This window comes from Sinohyriopsis cumingii, chromosome 14 (genome assembly GCF_028554795.1).
Source record: "Sinohyriopsis cumingii isolate HCF-2022 chromosome 14, ASM2855479v2, whole genome shotgun sequence".
Classification (NCBI taxonomy): domain Eukaryota; kingdom Metazoa; phylum Mollusca; class Bivalvia; order Unionida; family Unionidae; genus Sinohyriopsis; species Sinohyriopsis cumingii.
In genome coordinates, this window is record NC_142974.1 from 6,295,120 (window position 1) to 6,315,295 (window position 20,176).

The 20,176-nt window shown below is 36.4% G+C and overlaps 1 protein-coding gene across 2 annotated transcripts in view; it reads left to right on the plus strand.

Moving 5' to 3' along the window:
* Positions 1-20,176, plus strand: part of LOC149783143 (uncharacterized) — a 50,990-nt gene that overhangs the window by 3,610 nt on the left and 27,204 nt on the right. For both annotated transcript variants that reach the window (XR_016413559.1, XM_089931369.1), the window contains exons 2-6: positions 290-346; positions 3,714-6,479; positions 15,857-15,962; positions 16,374-16,460; positions 19,616-19,669. Coding sequence is in view for 1 of the 2 variants with exons in the window: in XM_089931369.1 (XP_089787495.1) it covers positions 290-346; positions 3,714-6,479; positions 15,857-15,962; positions 16,374-16,460; positions 19,616-19,669 (3,070 nt within the window). In the remaining variant the exon portion in view is untranslated. The remainder of the gene's footprint in view (positions 1-289; positions 347-3,713; positions 6,480-15,856; positions 15,963-16,373; positions 16,461-19,615; positions 19,670-20,176) is intronic.

Sequence of the window (20,176 nt, forward strand, 5' to 3'; positions counted from 1 at the left end):
CAGGATCTGGTATTGTGGAATGGATAAGCCATTTATTTTCATCAGACCATAATTAATTTTGTGTACAGGTATGTATGGGTAAAAAGAAGATGCATTAGGATTGAATAGAAGCTTGTTACTTTTAATGGACATGTTGCCAGTTTCAGCCAGGTTGCCTAGATTCTAAAAATTGACAGTAAAGTTTCTGATTAGCATTCTTATGGGTAGGCATGTCAAGAGAGATGAAAGTGTGAAATTTTCAAGTCCAGTTTATGTCAAAAATTCTCAATCAGTACTTTTTTCATTTCAGATTCTATACGTGTTGAAAAAGCTTTCTCAGCTCCCAATTTCAATTGAGATACTACAAGTAAGTAATTGTAAGGATTTAATTTGCAAATTGTCTTGCCTGTATGGTATTCAGTCAAAATGCATGGGTGTCTTTAGAAGCTGGAGGCTGGGGATTTACTCTTGCTTTTTTATTTTCAAATTCCATTCTACTTTTCATTGAAACATTTGATTATTATAGTGCACTTACCCAATATCCCCATTATTTTACACTGACCTCTTCTTAAGAAAGTAATAACACCTTCATAGTGCCATCATATTTATCAGTATATGTGTATGAGTGTTCAGTGCACATAGTTGTATTACAGTATCTTGTTTGCATTTACATAGAGTTTGAGCATATGTTCACCAAAAGCATGGAACATACATTTCCTGCCATTGTGTATAGCTATTGCCAACTGGGAACAGATTAGGCACAGATACACAATTGTTTGTTCTTGCCAGATGGGAACAGATTAGGCACAGATACACGATTGTATATTCTTGCCAGATGGGAACAGATTAGGCACAGATACACGATTGTATGTTCTTGCCAGATGGGAACAGATTAAGCACAAATACACTGTTTGTTTTTGCCACCTGGGAACAGATTAGGCACAGATACACGATTGTATGTTCTTGCCAGATGGGAACAGATTAGGCAGAAATACACTATTCTTTGTTCTTGCCAAATGGGAAAAGATTAGACACAGATACACGATTGTATGTTCTTGCCAGATGGGAAAAGATTGGGCACATATATACCATTGTTTGTTCTTGCCAGATGGGAACTGATTAGGCACAAATACACCATTGTATGTTCCTGCTAGATGTGAAATGATTAGGCAGAAATAAACCATTGTATGTTCTTGCCAGATGGGAACAGATTAGGCATAAATATACCATTTTATGTTCTTGTCAGATTGGAACTGATTAGGCACAAATACACCATTGTATGTTCTTGCTTGATGAGAACAGATTAGTCACAGATCTGACTGAGGATATTGTTCATGCCAACTGAGAGCAGATTAGACTCATCTGTCAATGTATCATTTTATTGCTAGCTGTAAACAGGTTAGTCATAGATCTGCCATTGCATATAGTACTGTCTTGCAAAGGAGAATGGATGGATCTTTTATTATATAATGTTCCATGCAGCTTAAATAGATTGTATACAAATCTGCCATTGTATAATGCCCTTGCCTGCCATAAAGAGATTTGACAGATTTGTCTTAAAACATATTAGACACAGATCAGTCATTGTATAATGTTCTTGCCAACAATGAACAGCTTAGACACTGATCTGCAATTGCAGGGTCCACTCTGGACTCAGTATTTGGAAAATATATTGTCTCCCAAGTGAGAAATAGGGCACAGTGGTGGGGAAAAAAAGAGACATGAATTCAGAGGAGTCTTAATTTTGAATGCTCATTACAGTTTCTTGAAACATACATTTTGATAAACCTTTAAGTGAAATATTACCACAAGAGAAATGCTAATATAATGTTATGAAATTTTTATTGGATCGACTAACTTTGAAAAAAGTATTGAAATAGATTGACAGAAGTGCAGGTTCTTTCTTCCTATGTATAAATGAGAAAATATTTTACTTGCAATCAGCCTGTAAGCCAGCACAGAGTAAAGATTTGTTTCTGATTTGGGTCCAAAAAAACAATTAAATACATGGGTAATAAAACTGTTGGACACATGTTTTTACATCATTATATGTTGTCCAAATGATTCTTATAATATCTCCACTAATATTTTCACTAACTACTTTTGGTACAGTAAATGTCTGTCTATCCTATCAAAGGTTTTTTCATATTCAATAAATACTGCATAAAATCTACCCCTTCATTTTCTTAAATATTTACAAATGAATGTACATGATATAAATACATTATCTGCTGTAGAATAACCTGCTCTAAATCTGGCTTGCTTTTTGCCTAGCAATTAGTTTTCGTCCACTCTTTCATTTATCCTATTATTTAAAATCAATGTAAACACTTTGCTTAATACAGGTGGTAGATGAATGTCTCTGTATTTGGAAGACTCATTTGCATCCCCTTTCTTCAAAATTGGCATTAAATTAATTTCAACCACTTTCAGTCTTAGCAAAGTGGTCTGCATTGTGGTAGGTTCACATTGTTTTCAATCATCACATGTTCTTAAAAAATAAAGTGGAATCTGTTCCATGGTCGTATTTCCTTTATAATGGAGGCAGCAGTATGCTAGTGTATCTGTTCCATGGCCAGATTTCCTTTATAATGGAGGCAGCAGTATGCTAGGGTATCTGTTCCATGGCCGTATTTCCTTTATAATGGAGGAGGCAGTATGCTAGTGTATCTGTTCCATGGCCAGATTTCCTTTATAATGGAGGCAGCAGTATGCTAGGGTATCTGTTCCATGGCCAGATTTCCTTTATAATGGAGGCAGCAGTATGCTGGGGTATCTGTTCCATGGCCAGATTTCCTTTATAATGGAGGCAGCAGTTTGCTAGGGTATCTGTTCCATGGCCGTATTTCCTTTATAATGGAGGCAAACAGTATGCTAGGGTATCTGTTCCATGGCCGTATTTCCTTTATAATGGAGGCAGCAGTATGCTAGGGTATCTGTTCCATGGTCGTATTTCCTTTATAATGGAGGCAACAGTTTGCTAGGGTATCTGTTCCATGGCCATATTTCCTTTATAATGGAGGCAGCAGTATACTAGGGTATCTGTTCCATGGCCGTATTTCCTTTATAATGGATGCAACAGTATGCAAGAGTATCTGTTCCATGGCCATATTTCCTTTATAATGGAGGCAGCAGTATGCTAGGATACCTGTTCCATGGCCGTATTTACTTTATAATGGAGGCAGCAGTATACTAGGGTATCTGTTCCATGGCTGTATTTTCTTTATAATGGAGGCAACAATATGCAAGGGTATCTGTTCCATGGCTTAAAGCCTAAACAAATATGTACTTCCACTAAACATGTCCTGCCAGAGAGGGATGGAGAGGGAGAGGTCTATCTCATACAGAACATAGGATACATTTTTTGCCATAGCATGTGAGCGTATAAACAAGAAAAGACTAAGAGCTATACTGCATTGTTATCTAAGATCCATATTTTAAGGGCGTACCATTTGAGTTATTTGTTGGGAAATGGTTTTTAAAAAATATAATAAATTTAATAAATTAATGGATGTTTCCCACAACATCAATTTAATTGTTTTAAATGGATCTGACTTGTGCTTTTATCATTGGTTTTGAAAAGACTTGAAATGTGACTAAATCTTGGAACATTGAGGATCCAGAACAAAAGGTGAGCCAAAAGGTCAGTGTCATTGGGTGTGGAATTGTGGCACCTTTTTCAAGTAAATATCTGAATTCCAATTTCATTATTAACATTTTCTCACTGCTTTCAGAGCACTGGGATAGGAAAGGTTGTTAATGGATACCGAAGAAAAGATGGTGAAGTTGGAGCCAAAGTCAAAGCTATTGTCAACCGATGGAAGACCATGGTGGCAAAAGAAGCCTCCAGGTTAGAAGAACAGGAAACTGCAAATCAGAATAGCTCTGATGAGAACCAGGGTGAGGAGTCAGCCATTGAAAATGAAAATAACAATGAGTATTCAGCCAGTGAAAATGAAGAAAGCAATAGAGAGTCAGACAATGAAAGTAAAGCTAGTAATGGTGACAATGAAACCCATCAGGATTCGGGGAATGATTCAGAAGAAGAGAAAACTTCAGATCATGAACTGAAGGACAGCAGAAACAGAAATGATGCTTTCAGTTCAAATGATACATGCAATCAAAAAAATAAGTTAAAGAAAGATTCTCCAAAACATGTGGAGAAAGAAAGACACAAAGAGAGGACAGAGCATTCCAGTTTTTACAAAAAGCATTCATCAGAAAAAGAGCAAGACTATAGGAATTCAAAACAGAGTTCTGATGTTTATCTCAAAGACAGACATGCACCACATAGTTCTGGTGGCAGTAAGAATTCTGACAAAGACTCATCTAGTAAACAAGGAGATACCCAAATTAGAGATGGGGCTCACATACTGAAAGGGGATTCCAGGCACCTTGATAGGGATAAAGATAATAGAGAAAGGGACAAGCATGATTCACATAGCAAGAAGCACAAATCAGGGAATGAAAAACATAAGTCAGATGATGGGAAGCATGTGTCAGAAGGTGCTAAGCATAGGTCAGGTGTAGAAAAGCATGGAAAAGACAATGTAATGGGTAATTCAAGTGAAGATAAACTAAAATCAAGTAGTGATAAGCATAAATCAGATGATGACAAGAGTAAGCCAGAAAGGGATAGGCATAGTTCACATGAGAGCAAGCATAAATCAGAACATGAAAGAAATAAGTCTAGTAAAGAAAAACAGCATTTAGGCAGCGAAGAAAAACATAAACCTAGCATTGGAACTCCGAGTTCTAGCCATGAAAGACATAGCTCAGATAGCAGAAAGAATAAATCAGAGAGTGGAAAGAATAGATCAGAGAGTGGAAACCATAGGTCAGGTAAAGAAAGGCATAGATCAGAAAGTGACAAGCATAGTTCACATGATAAACATTGGTCAATGAATGAGAAAAATAATTCCAAATTAGATAATAATTATTCCTCAGGGAAGGTAAGTGAAGATTCCAAGAAGGTTAAAGAAAATAACACCTCGGTTCATAAAGACACAAATGTTAGAGCTGGATCATCATTAATGGGGGATGCACACTTGAGTGAATCTGAGGAAAGAGAAATGGAAAGTACATCAGGGTATAATAGACAAGAGAGTGCAGTACCCATTATTAGCTCCGAAGAGAAAAATCTATTTGAAATTCTTGCAGAGAAAGGGGAAGAAAGCTCAGAAGATACAACAGGTGGTGGTGAAAATGCTTCCAGTGAACAGGATATAGATATTGGAAATGCAAAAGATTCAGTTTTTCATTCACTCTTTCCAGATGAGGATGCACTGGATGATGTAGTAACCAATGTCACAAAAAAGCATTCAGAAAGTGATAGTAAAAAGGTCGCAAAGCATAATCATAAAGAAGGAAAATATCACAAACATTCTAGTAATGAAAAGACAGAAGAAAAGGTTAAACATTCCCATAGGTCAAAAGGTGATTCCAAGCATTCCTCTTCAGGTGGTGATTCCAAAGAAAGAGTCAAGTCTGATGTGAAACATTCAAGTGAGCATCGAGAGAAAAGCCATCATAAACATCAGGAACACAAATCAAGTGCCAGAGAAGACTCAAAAGCTCCAAAATCCGAGAAAACATTTGATAAAAAAGATGAAGAAAGACGAAGGGAAAAGGAAAGAAATAGGGACAAAGAGGAAAATAGTAGAAAAGAAAAGTCTGACTCTGACAAAAAGGCTTCCAGTAAGACTGAGGAATCCAAACACAAATCTGAACATGGAAAGAATGAGAAAATAGGACATTCCAGTTTAAAAGAGACCCATGATGGAAAGTCGGAGAAGGCAAAATCTCATGTTAGCAAAGATTTGAAAGATTCATCTGAGAAAAGAGAACGATCTTCCAAAGATAAATCAGTGCATAGGGATAAAGATTTTGACAAAAAGACTGATATGGATGGTAGTGCAAATCTTAATGGAACGAGACATCAGTCAAAAGACAGAGGAAAGGTTGAGGGAAAGGATACATATGATAAGCTTAGTGGTGATAAAGATACGCAAGACAAAAATGAGAAAGTCAGGAGCAGAAGTAAGGACAAAGATGGGCACAAAGAAAAACATGGAGAAAAAAGTCGAGAAAGTGGATTCAGTGACCGATCGAAAGAAAAACACAGGGGCTCTCATAGCTCAGACACTAGGCATAAAATCAAAGATAAGGACAAGTCACAGTCAGAATCTAAGAAACATAAATCTTCAGAAAAGTCTTTGCAGTCTTCCAAAAAACCCAAAACAGACACAAGTGACAGTGGTGGACATAATGCAACTTTCGAAGATATGTTAGCTTTTGATGAAGTCCATGTTCATCAAGCATCCAAATCCAAAGAGGATGAGAAGAAGAAGAAAGACATTCCTTATGATAAAATTAAGGCCAAGTTCAAGGTGAAGAAGAAAAGTGAACCAGAAGCAAGCAGCAGCAGTAAGGGGGCAAAGAGGAAAAGTGAGGAATTGGAGGAAAATGATAAATCTACTCTGCCTCCAGCTATCAAACAGGTATACATTGTCCTGCTTATTTTCTAAGAAGATGGTACTGTTTTCACATACTTATACCTGGTACTGTTTCACATACTTATACCTGGTACTGTTTCACATACTTATACCTGGTACTGTTTCACATACTTATACCTGGTACTGTTTCACATACTTATACCTGGTACTGTTTCACATACTTATACCTGGTACTGTTTCACATACTTATACCTGGTACTGTTTTACATACTTATACCTGGTACTGTTTCACATACTTATACCTGGTACTGTTTCACATACTTATACCTGGTACTGTTTCACATACTTATACCTGGTACTGTTTCACATACTTATACCTGGTACTGTTTCACATACTTATACCTGGTACTGTTTCACATACTTATACCTGGTACTGTTTCACATACTTATACCTGGTACTGTTTCACATACTTATACCTGGTACTGTTTCACATACTTATACCTGGTACTGTTTCACATACTTATACCTGGTACTGTTTCACATACTTATACCTGGTACTGTTTCACATACTTATACCTGGTACTGTTTCACATACTTATACCTGGTACTGTTTTACATACTTATATCTGGTACTGTTTCACATACTTATACCTGGTACTGTTTTATGTACTTATACCTAGAAACCCCAGATAGTGTCTATTCCTTATTGGTAAACTAGGCGAAAATCGACTTTTTCTTGCACTGTGTGCACTAAATTTGCATTAAAATTAATATTGAGAATAACATTTTTATGAAATAAACTTTATTTAAAAGGGCTTTTTTATGTACTTTTTATTATATAACCATATTGTCATGTAATTAACAATCAGTTATCAAAATTGATGGGGGCCCCGAGTGGCCGAGTGGTCTAAAGCACTCTTCGTTGCGGATCACTGCCATCTCACCTCTGTCTGCGTGGGTTCAAGTCTCGGATTCGGCTAATGTGGATATGTGAGAAAGCTTGCCAGTAGCTTCTGGTGGGTCGGTGGTTCTTTCCTGGGTTTTCCCGGGTTCTTCCTCCACCATTAATACTGGCCTCCATGTATAGCCTATCGTGTGCTGAAAAATGGCGTTAAACCCTACAACAACAACAACAATCAAAATTGATGGCTCTCAGTGAAGTGCTATTTCCTGTGTGCGCGCGTTGACACCAGTGTGTTTGATTTGTAAATGTGGGTCACAAAAACCTAATGAATATTAATGAGGTGTTCATCACTTGAATGGGGAATGAATGACGTTTCTGACGGTGATTTGAAAATTTGCATATGATGACCCTGTGCTGAGAAAATAGTCCTTAAAGTATATCTAATTTTTTTCAACTCACGAACGTTTTATTAAAATTTTCATATATCGTTACAAAATAAACATTCTAAACTTTCTTTGGATATCAGATTTGTTTTTCAGAACAAATATTTAAGTACCTGCATTTAATTTCGAAAGTACGCATTTCACAAAGTTGACCTCCATAAGGCACGTGTGCAAAGTCGCCATATTTGTTTCGAGATAATCATAACATCGATGTGAAAAATTGGCGATCACAAGATGAATGCTGTGATTTATTTATACTGTTGGAATGTTTTTTAGCGGTAAGTAATTCTTTTGTATATTTATTTATTTATTTATTAATATTTTGTGAAGTAAAGCATAAATTTTATCATAAATGATCGTCCTAGTGTTGACATGTATGTAGATTTCACAGCTTTATTTTAGTTTACTTTTCTTCAAAACTTGCTTCTAAATACAAATTAATGCCAAATTATTGTATGCAAATGATGTTTAAACATGTTAATAATAAACGAAATTCAACCAATAACAAAGATTTATGGTACGAATGGAATACGAAAACGTGAATACCGATCGACATTTCGTACCATGATAAAGTACTGCTCTGCAATGTTAGATGATGAAATATGCTGTTTTTTGTAACTGTACCTAAAACTTTTTTTTCATTTTCAGTGTAGAAATATGAGTATGGATTTTCCTGGTCCTTACTGCCAAAAAGCAGGAATAAGTGCTGATACAATAGCTTCCAAATCTTGTGTGAAAATAGACAAATTGTCAAATGGAATTGTGATTGAAATTTTCAACTTTTATAAGAAAAATAATCAAACATTTGCTGAATTTTGCAACACCCTAACATTACTTAATGATGGGTGTCTGTCACTTAACCAGTCTACTCTTTCCAACAGAGTCAATAGTGTACAACTTCACAAAACAGTGGAACATGAAAAAGTATTTGTGCAACAAACAATCAAGAAAACTGCATGTATTAAAAAACCAGGAAGCTCAATACAGACAAAAATTAGACTCAATTAATATTCGAATCGGTCACTATTCTGTAAAAAATGTCAACAAAAGAGATTGCTCATCAAAAATCAATCATCATCATTTTCGTGAACTTCAGCGGCTTAACAAAAAAATATCAAAGCTTCACAAAGCGGAAGGTGCCTGTCACAAACAGGAATTGGAATTGTTAAGAAGAGACCATGAGGAACTTCAGGAGCAGCATCAACTGCTCACCAAAAAAATCATCACTAAAAAGTCTAGAAAAGTAACTGCTCAAAAATCAAACAGTAAGCTCAGAAGCAAAGTGTCTCAATTGAAACAGTCTTGTCTAAAATGAAATATGATAACACAATGAAAACTATGACATCAACAAAAAGAGACACAAATTTAAACTCTGACCATATTGTGACTATGTTGCTAGCCCTAGGGTTTGTGTATGTTAAAGTGACTGGCCCATACTGGGAACTCATTACATCGGGGAAAGTGCCATATTTAGAATTGTATGTATGCATTCAAAACTTGCAGAAGTATTTAAAAGATTGTGTGGAGAAACCCAAACTGATTGAAAGTGATGAACATTGGTTGGGACAGGTTTATGACATTGCAATTGAGCAACGCTTCTCTGAAGTCATAAAATCTATAAAGATTGACAGAAAATTACTGAATCAAGTTATTACTTCTATGTGTAAGTCAATGGTAGTAACTATTGAAAAACAACTCTCTGATTTCTTGCCTGGTGGGCAGTATAGTGAAGCAGCAGATCCAAAGACAATGATGAGGACACAGTTCGCGCAAGTGACCAATCTTGGCTGTGAACACCACTTTGGAGACCTTGATAGCAGTCAGAAAAGTAGACCATATACCTCCTTGCACCACCACTCCTCCATTCAACTACTCAAGAGAAGCTGTCTCAGAATGAAAGAGTGGTATAAGAGTATGACTCCCACAGAAAAAGAATCATTGTGGAAAAGTGCACTCCATGGTGGAAAAGACTTGCGTAAAGAACACCAGAAACGTGTACAGTGAAATATTGGACGAAATGAATGAACCGCTACCAAAGAAGGGAAAACGAAATCCAAATGACAGTGAAGAACTCTATGAAAGTGAAATAGTTGAACAAAATACAGTATGTCAACGGTTGCCTGTTCTAGACCAGCTTAAGGAAAATGATTATGTTATCGTTGCATACCAGGATGCTTGGTACCATGGATGTGTTCATGAAATTAAAAGCAACAATAATAAAAATTTAATAGTTAAATTCATGGCACCATGTAGGAAAGTGGGAGTTTTTAAATCTCCCAGCAGAGACAGTGTTCAGGAAGTTAAGCCTGAATTTGTCATAGCGACTGGACTGATTCCAGAACGTCTAAATTCTGGACATCAGTGGGCATTCTCACATCATAGAAAAAACTGTTTAACAGTGTATGCTAATGTTTTCTTCTGAATTAAATGACTTGTTAAGAAATATGTTGTACAGTATGTGAATTGTCTGGTCAAAGTAAAATAAAGATTTTAACCCCTTATTTTCTTCCCTGCATTGAAATCTAGTGGACATAGTTTAATTTACTGTAGATATTTGAATTCTACAGGAAAAATGCAATAAGTTTGACAAGTTTCATGGAGATATCTTTTTTAGATCAAAAGTTATGATGTAAATTCTTATCTTATTAAACGTATTGGGTCCGCGACTTAAATGAATGAAACATACATTTAAAGAAGGCAAAAATTCACTGAAAAGGCAGTTTTTGCCAAGATTCAAATAGTCATAACTTCTGAACTGATCAAAATATTTCAGAAATTAAAACTGTTCTGAAAAGGTCTGAATTAGCTCTATAAGAATCAATCATTAAAATGCAAATATGAAGACTTTGTAATTTTGACTGGGGTTGCTATTATACCTGGTACTGTTTCACATACTTATACCTGGTACTGTTTCACATACTTATAGTTATACCTGGTACTGTTTCACATACTTATGCCTGGTACTGTTTCATATAGTTATACCACTTACCATAAATCTGGTCATTACATGCTGCCTGTTAAATTAGGCTGTTATTGTCTTGGATCCATTTAAACTCTAAATTTGTTTTATCACTGCCACTTGAATTATTTATGTTTAGTTCTTACCTCACAAAAACCTTTTATAATGTGATTTTATATCCTCAGACTGTGTTCTTAAGGAGACATCCCACACAGTACACCTGGCTTAGTAGTATATGATAGCAGTTTTATATTTTTAGGTTGAAACCTTCTAACACCTCCTCCCCCATGACTTTGTACTCATATCACATGCACAAGGCCTTGCATGAATGTTACCCACTATTAGAGGACAGTCATGTCGAGTAGAAGACTTCATCTTAGACTAGTAATCAACAAAGCTGCTAAGCTACTATGCATATGGTTCCCAAGGTCCATAATCACAACAGAAATACATAATACATATCTTGCATCATTGCTTGTGTGGCCATAATCTTTTTACCATGAGTGTAGCCACAAATATTGGAAATGTGTTATGGACACAATCTTTTAAAATGTATGTTGTTTTTAGGGCAGCTGTGCTCACAGACCAATCAGTATTTGCATACGGACACTATGTCAGGTTCCTGTAATGTTAGGTTATCTGCCAGAATAGCAGTATTTATATAATCCTGAACTGTAAAGACACTGAGAGCCTTAACATTGATGAAATAGACAAAGATTTTGCAAAGATTCTTGAGATGTTTGTAGAAATGCAGGGTCAGGATGGACTGTAGACAGATGTCCAGAAGTTCAACATCATTCATTTTGAGCTAAGAATCTCAGTCCTTTAAAAATAGAATTACAAGTGCATGATATGTCTCAGTATTTTCTCGCATGTGAGGCCTTCTTGGACATTTTGGGACACCTGATACAGACCAATAATAACACCAATTCCAAAGTTGGATTGGTTAACAATGGCACCACAGTTTGCACCATTCCATTGAAGAAAATTAAAACAGTTCTTGATAATGTTGACATTGCCATGATGATTAGCTGACATGCAAGTTATGAATATGATTACAGATCAGCTGGTAGATCTGTGATGTTTCATGAGGACTGAAATGTACGTGCGGTTGCCATATACCCAGCATCAACTTGACCAAGCCGCTTTCCAAAAACAATAGCCTAATGGTATGTCTGCCAGACCTGGTGCTGATGACACCTCTATTAAAGTACAGATATAAATTTTAACCATAGCTTTGCGCAGTATTGACAACTGCTTCATGGAGTTCTGTTGTTGTATTTGTATGCATTTCCTGTCAGTCATGTATTCTGGTTTGGCAGAGATACTTGCAAGGCTCTGTTCTGAGCGAAACATACAGTTATGTTAACCCATATATGTACCACCAGTGATGCAAATTGAGATTATACCGGTGTTAATCCTGGTCATGTTGTCTTCACAGTATTAACATTGTGTACGCCAGCACTAATCCCTTCACTGACCACAGAATCAAGCTTATTGTCATTTAAGGGTGCTGGAACCATGTTAGCACTGTAGTTTCTCACACTCACCACAGACTTTAAGAGAGACATTACTACTCAGGGGCACTTTACCCAACATAACCTCACCAGACCAAAACATGTGTTTATTACATTTCAAGATTAAATTCTTCTATTCTAGCTAATGATCAAACTTGCAGTGTGATAATATTTGCCAAGCTCGAAGTGTCCGAAGTTCCTCTGTGGTTAAACAGTCATTGAGAGCCCACCCATAAATAATGGTTAGCATCACAAACAATCAGTTTGCACATGTATATCACAAGCTATGATCATACATGCACTGGCATCTAAACATTGACACAGGTCTGCAGGTATTGTATGTTGTACCCAGTTTATTGGTTGTCATGGGAGCACCAAGACCTGTTCATGTAATCCCTTGTCGACATATACTTTCTTGCACTTCTTACTGATTTGGTTGGTGCCCACTGCTATTAACAATTGCAGATGCATTGCTGTGATCCTATCTGATAAGTTTCTGTTGTAGGAGGGTCCTTGGTGTGACTAGAAAATGTTTAATTAAACCTATTGCATTTTCGAATAATAATGTCCTATCACAAGGTTATGGTTGAACTTAGCCCACATCAGCTAGTGAAAGAAAGAGTGCAATATAAGTGAACTGCAGGGTCACATCGACACATTCTCAGACAAAGTTAACAGAAATTATTCCCATGTGCTTACCTAAACAAAATCAGTTTTATGCAGCCAAATGAAAGAACACCTCTGTGACTTTAAAGTTTTTAAAGTCAGAGGTGGCAAAAATGCAAAAGACTGATGGATTATTTCCATTCCTCATGGCCATTCTAGTAGTTATCTGCAGCAGCTTGGTGGTTGCAAAGCTGCTGTATTAGGTTGTTGGAACTGCATCCAGGATAACTCTGAATAAGACAGTTAAAGGTAGAGCCTCTTGAAAAAAAGACAAAGGTCAGATTTTCCGTGTGGAAGTGGTCTTGGTAATACGCTGGTGACAAAGTCAGTTACATATTTTTTTGAGGCATCTTTGTTTGTAATGAACTTGCATCATTGATTCCAAACACTAGGAAAACTGGCATCATTGATTCCACACCCTAGGAAACTGGCATCATTGATTCCACACACTAGGAAAACTGGCATCATTGATTCCACACACTAGGAAAACTGGCATCATTGATTCCACACACTAGAAAAACTGGCATCATTGATTCCACACACTAGGGAAACTGGCATCATTGATTCCACACACTAGGAAAACTGGCATCATTGATTCCACACACAAGGGAAACTGGCATCATTAATCTAGATTTAACAGCAGGATCTGGAACAATAATATGTAACATTTCTGATGAAATTAAGTTGGAAGTATTCCACATCTGACCTAATAGGTACCTCATCATTTTGGTGTTTCTGTTATCTGTCTCACTGTGCACTAATAATTATTATCTTCTATTATCTGTCTCGTGATGCTCTAGTTGGATGTTATCTTCTTTTATCTGTCTCACAATGCATTAGTGCTTATCATCTGTATTTTGTCTCAGTATGCACTAGTAGTTACCTTCTATTATCTGTCTCATGGTGCACTAGTACCTCTTATCTTCTGTTTTCTCTCACTGTTCTAGTATGTGTGTGTGTGATTTGTATTTATTATGTAGCTTTAACAATTTTTCAGTCTTATCGCTACGATGTCTGCAGTGTGGCAGTTTATAGCGATGTCTAGCAATGAGGCATCATGCCGCAGACATTTAGCATGATGTCCCACCCAGTCACATTGTTCTGACACCAGGCTGACAGACCATTCCTAATACTAACCTCTTAATGCCGAGCGCCTAGCAAGGCAGCTGCATGAACCATTTTTCAAAGTCTTTGATATGAATCAGCTGGGGTTCAAATCTGCAACCTCCCTCATTCGAGAGTGGTCCTGTGTACTAGTAAAATGTTATCTTCTATTATCTGTCTCACAGTGTACTTGTATTTATCTTGTGGGTTCTGTCTTAGTGTGCACAATTAAATGTTATCTACCATTTGTATCACTGTGAACTAGTTAATATTATCTTTTATTAGCTGTATCATGATGCACTTGTAAAATGTTATCTTCAGACTTCTGTTATCTATCTCAGAAAGCACTAGTACTTCTGTGTTTTGCCTCAGTATGCAAAAGTACTTGTTATTGTCTATTTGCCTCTGTGTGCACTAGTAAATATTATCCTCTATTAGCTATTTCATGATGCACTAGTAAAATGTTATTCTTTCTCAGTATTCGTATGTTCTATTTGTCTCACTGCACTACTAAATATTATCTATTCGTATCATGATGCAGTAGTACTTGTTATCTTCTATTATCTGCATCACTTTGCACTAGTCATATGTTATCTTCTGTTTTCTGTCATGGTATGCACTAGTAAATGTGATCATCTATTACTATTTAATGATGCACCAGTCATTATTATCTTCTATTTTTTGTGTCTCAGTATGCACTATTGTTTTCTTCTATTATCTGTCACAGTATGCACAAGTACTTGTTTTTTTCTATTGTATGAAACCAGAAATACCATGCTTTTTGTGTTGGGATTGAAAATGAGGAATGTGAAAAATATTAGTTAAACACGTTCAGTCCCATGTTTGCCTTGTGTTTCCTTCTGGCAAAGTGATTCAGAAAAGAGAGCAATTAAAACCACTGGATTGATGATCTCTCTACATCAATCCATTGTCTGATGTCAACACCTTGGCCAGCCTGTGCATTTTGCTGTTTGTCAGCTGCATTTACCAGCAATCATGATCTTTACCTGTGTTATGAACTCAACTCCACCCATCAGTCACAACAAGGCCACAGTGATCTAAATGTCATAGTCCAGTGATCTGTGTTACCTATGTTAAATTGTACTTGACTCCTTTTCTCAGACACTGTTGACTGCTCCGGTGGCCTAGTGGTTAGAGCATCCTCCTCGGATGCAGGAGGTCGTGGGTTCGAACCCCAGCCAAGTCATACCAGAGACTTACAAAAATGGTACTAACAGCTGCCTCGCTTGGTGCTCAGCATTAAGAGGCTAGTGTTAGGACTGGTTGGCCTGGTGTCAGGATAATGTGACTGGGTGGGACATCATGCTGTATGTCTGTGGCTTGATGCCCCAGTGCTAGACATCACTATAAAACTGCCACACTGCAGACATTGTAGAGATATGACGGAAAAATTGTTAAAGCTACGTTAAAAATCCAAGTCTCACACACACACACACACACACACACACACACATACTGTTGCCAGCATTCATGTAGCTACACCCTTCAGTGAAAACCTTTGTAGGTCACAGTGACTTTTAATTTAATACCATGTAGAAGATTGTTCAACATGGACTTGAAAAGATGGAGTCTATTTGTTCATTGCATAGTCCATTGCCTGCTAAAAGTCCTACTTCCAGCAGAAGTTGACATTCATTTATTTGTCAAAGAATGACTGAACTCTCATGTTGTTGGAGGTAGAAATTATTAATTTGGTTTATTTTACATTTTTTAGAAGCAGCTCAATAACGTGAATATCTGCTGTATTGTATAGACAGTGCAAACGAACAAAATGTTCAGACATGGGAAAAACTATTTTTCTTTTAAGGTGAAAATCAGTGACAATGACATTCAGGGATACCTGGCAGAACCCCAGCTTCACTACAGGCCATGGAGATTAAAGGAAGTAGAAGTCAAGCAGCATACTCCAGATGGTTGGTAACCTTGTTTTTTCTTATGTGTGATGTGCACTGTAGTGTTTTGGGAACTAAATAAAATACCAATCAAAGTCTTTAGATACTAGTTTTCAATGGAGTTGATAATTTAAGTGGAGATTGATTTGCCAAAATGGTCTTTGGTCTTTACTGAAGGCACAAAGCTGTGTTTGAAGAGGAAGTTTTTTATTCATGCCCAATCCAAACTTGAAGTATATTTTGGACAAGTTTTATTAAAATAAGCATTGTAATAATAAACCCATCCTGTTTGGCAGGCCCTGTTGGCTTATCTTCAGAGAAATAGTGTTTTAGCATCATTCCCTTAACACACAATTAAAAAATTTAATTCTACAAAATGTAAAATGCATTGTTTTATTTGGAATTTTTATTTACATGTATTTTTCTTTACAGTGGATGAAGTTGACACTTCTCAGATTGGAACAAAACACTACTCTCGGACAGCGGTTTATTCTGGCAAGAAACATACTGGCACGACAGGTACTTGAATTTCAGACAGTTTTGTAAAAGGTACTTAATAAAGTGGAAATAAAAGAAAAAATTTGGAATGAGTTTTTTTGAATTCTCATGGATGAGTAGATAGGCTTTAAGAAATACCATTTCGCTTGTCACGGTAGAAGATAAATTTCTTTGTTGACAAGAATTAGTTACAGCACGTACAGAGTGTATGGACATATTTCATTCTTGCTGGAGAGTGCTGTTGAGTGTGTTGAGTGTGTAATTTTGAGTTTTAGCACAACATTAACAATTTGAGTAATATCACTATTATGACTGCTGTGTGGCAGTTTATATTGATGTCTAGCACTGGTGCATCATACCGCAGATATGCGGCATAATGTCCTGCCCAGTCACATTATCCTGACACCAGATCAACCAGTCCTAATACTATCTGCGTAATGCTGAGTGCCAAGTGAGGCAGCTGCTAGTACATGTACCATTTTTATAAGTCTTTGGTTTGCTTTAGTTGGGGTTTGAACTTGAGACCTCCTGCATCTGAGGCAGATGCTCTAACCACTGTAGCCACCAGACAGGTGCGCATATTGAACTGTGTTAGATTCTACTTAGATAATCATTCAGGTTTCCATAAAATAGGGTAAGACCTGATGGCCTGTATAAAAAAGAGGCAGTAATAGTACCTGTTTAATACTGTATGTATTGAATTGGTTAACTAAATTAAAAAATGGGGCTTATTTATATTTGAATTTTGGGTGAGAAACATCTATGTTGGCATCTCTACAATGATAAAGAAATCCCAGTCACATGGGTCACATTATTTGTCTGCGCCTTGTGGGGAGACCAATAATATAACCCCATAACCAATTTCCTTGTCTTGGTGCAAAACCCCAACATAGATTCTCTACTCTTGCCAGGTGTAAATTTCACTTAAATCAATTTCGGAAGTGGATTCTATCTGCCCATTTGAGATTATTTTGGTTTAGTTATTTTAAATGATGTACCAGTTTTTATGGATTTCGTGGTTGCTATGAACAGTAAATTTGAAGACTTTATGAACAGGCACACATATTGCTAAAATTCCCCCTCATCCATTGTCCTACGGATTCATTCCTACCGGTGAACTATGAAATTTTCCTGTTATAATTAAAATCCTCTTGAATGTACATCATATGTTATCTGTGCATTTTATGACCAGTCATACAAAATTTATGTTGAGGCTTTGGCTTAAGTTCTTATTTATTTGCCGTATTTCCTAAACCCCTGCATCAGATTTTATTCATGCTTGGGATGAGTCATTATGCAACCAAGACAAATTTTAGGACATTTTTATATCTTGCTATTTCATATTATGGACTACAAAATGCTGTGCCGAATCAATAGAAAAATTGATTTCAAGAACAGAATGTATGCTAACCTATCCATGTTTTCTGCAACATTATATTTCATTGTGGACCATAAAAAAATCATAAAACTTATCTTAAAAAGTTAATTCCAATTTTTATAAATTGACTGTGTTTACCTATGCTTTGATTGGATGTAAACGATCATGTGATACTGATCTGGCATTTTTTACACATCGCTTTTGGTTCCCTGTTACCAGATCATATGATGTGAAGTTTTATTTATATCAACGCTTTACACCCTAACAATAATAACAACAAGCACCCACCCACCCACTCCTATGATTTTTGATCAAAAATGACAAGCCACAGCTTAAAATCGACCATCAGACGTTAAAACAATGTAATTGCACAGACCTTCCTGCACTCCAACACTCATCCCTTGTACCGAAGAAGGCATATGGCAGACTTTAGAAGCCAGTATTCGGAAATTTTTCCATTTTACTTCGACAACAAGTTATAGCAGCGGTTATTAAAGGTCAGGGTCATATGTCAGCCAAGTGATGTCACTAAAAATGGACACAATTTTGCTTTTCAAAGATCGAAATGTGTGAATGTAACAACGACGTTGCTGTAACAACATGTGCTATACGCAAACGTAATTTTAAAAAAACGAATATTCCTAGTTTAATCGTAACAGTCATTTTAATATATTAAAATATTGATCATAACAGTATATCACTGGCATGACCCGTAATGACATTCTACCCTGTATCACTGTATAAAGAATCGATGAATCTAGGCTAGTGAAGATAGGGCGATGTATTTTACTACAGTTAAGAGGCTCATGAAAGAAAACTTCAATGTACATAAAAGTGAATGTTTTGTTGGTTAAATCTGCTGATTGGGGCCGCGAGTGGCCGAGTGGTCTAAAGTGCTCTCCGTTACGGATCACTGCCATCTCACCTATGTCTGCATGGGTTCGAGTCTCGGATTTGGCTAAGGTGGGTATGTGAGAAAGCTTGCCAGTAGCTTCTTGTGGGTCGGTGATTCTTTCCGGTGGTTTCCGGGTTCTTCCTCCACCATTAATACTGGCTGCCATGTAGAGCCTATTGTGTGCTGAAAAATGGCGTTAAACCCTACAACAACAACAACAGATCTGCTGATCTGATGTTAGAGAGGAAGTAAATTGGAATTATAAGGATTAAATGATCATGTTTGGGTATTTATCGATGTGTAAATTTTACCTATCACTCACAAAGTTTACATAAAGTCCTTTGGACTTTATTTACTTTGTGAGTGATTAGGTAAAATTTACACATCAATATTTACTTTGTGAGTGATTTGGTAAAATTTACACATCAATAAATACCCAACCATGATCATTTAATCCAATAATAAAGAAAAAAATGCTTGCTGACTTGAATCAGATTGAAATGTCTGAATAAAAAGTGGCAGTTATTTTTTTGGCAGTGTTTCTACAGTTATGTGGAATATACTTTATACTGTTTAAAAGTACAGCAGAAACTGAATTAAGTCACATTTAAGTCATACTTTTACCAAACAGCAAAATAGACCAATTCAAATCACAACAAAAATGGTGTTATGGTAACATTTGTTCGTTTGTCCAGATTTATTGCATTTAGGTATATGTCAGGCACTGTGGTGGGATATCTGTCTTTCATGAATACTTTTCTAGTTGTGTATAATGTTATGAAAATCTTAATTTTGAACAAGATGGTTATTTCAGATCTACTTAGCCATAACTGGTCATTGTATTGTTTTGGAGTTTGCAAATGTCTAACATGTAATTACTAATGTTATTTCTATTTCTTCCAGAGATGTTATCCCTGTATGACTCATGCATCAGAGTTCTTGTTGAAAATATAGATGGTAAGTATACCTTCCTCAGACTCTTAGGCAGATTACCGTATATAATCGCTTATAAGTCAAGTCAGATTGCAAACAACAAAGATCCTAATCTGATGTACTATAATGTGCCTGCAGATCAGGGTCTGTGCTGTTTGTTCTACTCTATACTCCTAACAAACTGTACAGACCTAGTTCTGCCAGTGCATTATGTGATGGCAAATCTGAGTATATGCAGTTTGCAACTGGACTTGATTTATAAGCGAGTAAATACATAGGACAATGTTCCTCTCAGGGTTTTTTAAGCATGACTGTCTCGTCTTAAGGTATCATCTCTACAAAAGAGGACATTGTATTCCACTATTGTATTTTAGATAATATTTGCACTACATTGATATCCCAAATGCAAGTTTTGTGTTACCTTATATGCCATGCATCATAAAGTACCATAGGTTTTAGAATGGATAACTTGTGAACCATAATATTGTGGATCCTAGCGAGTCCTCAGTTCTCTTCTTATAGAGAAGAAAA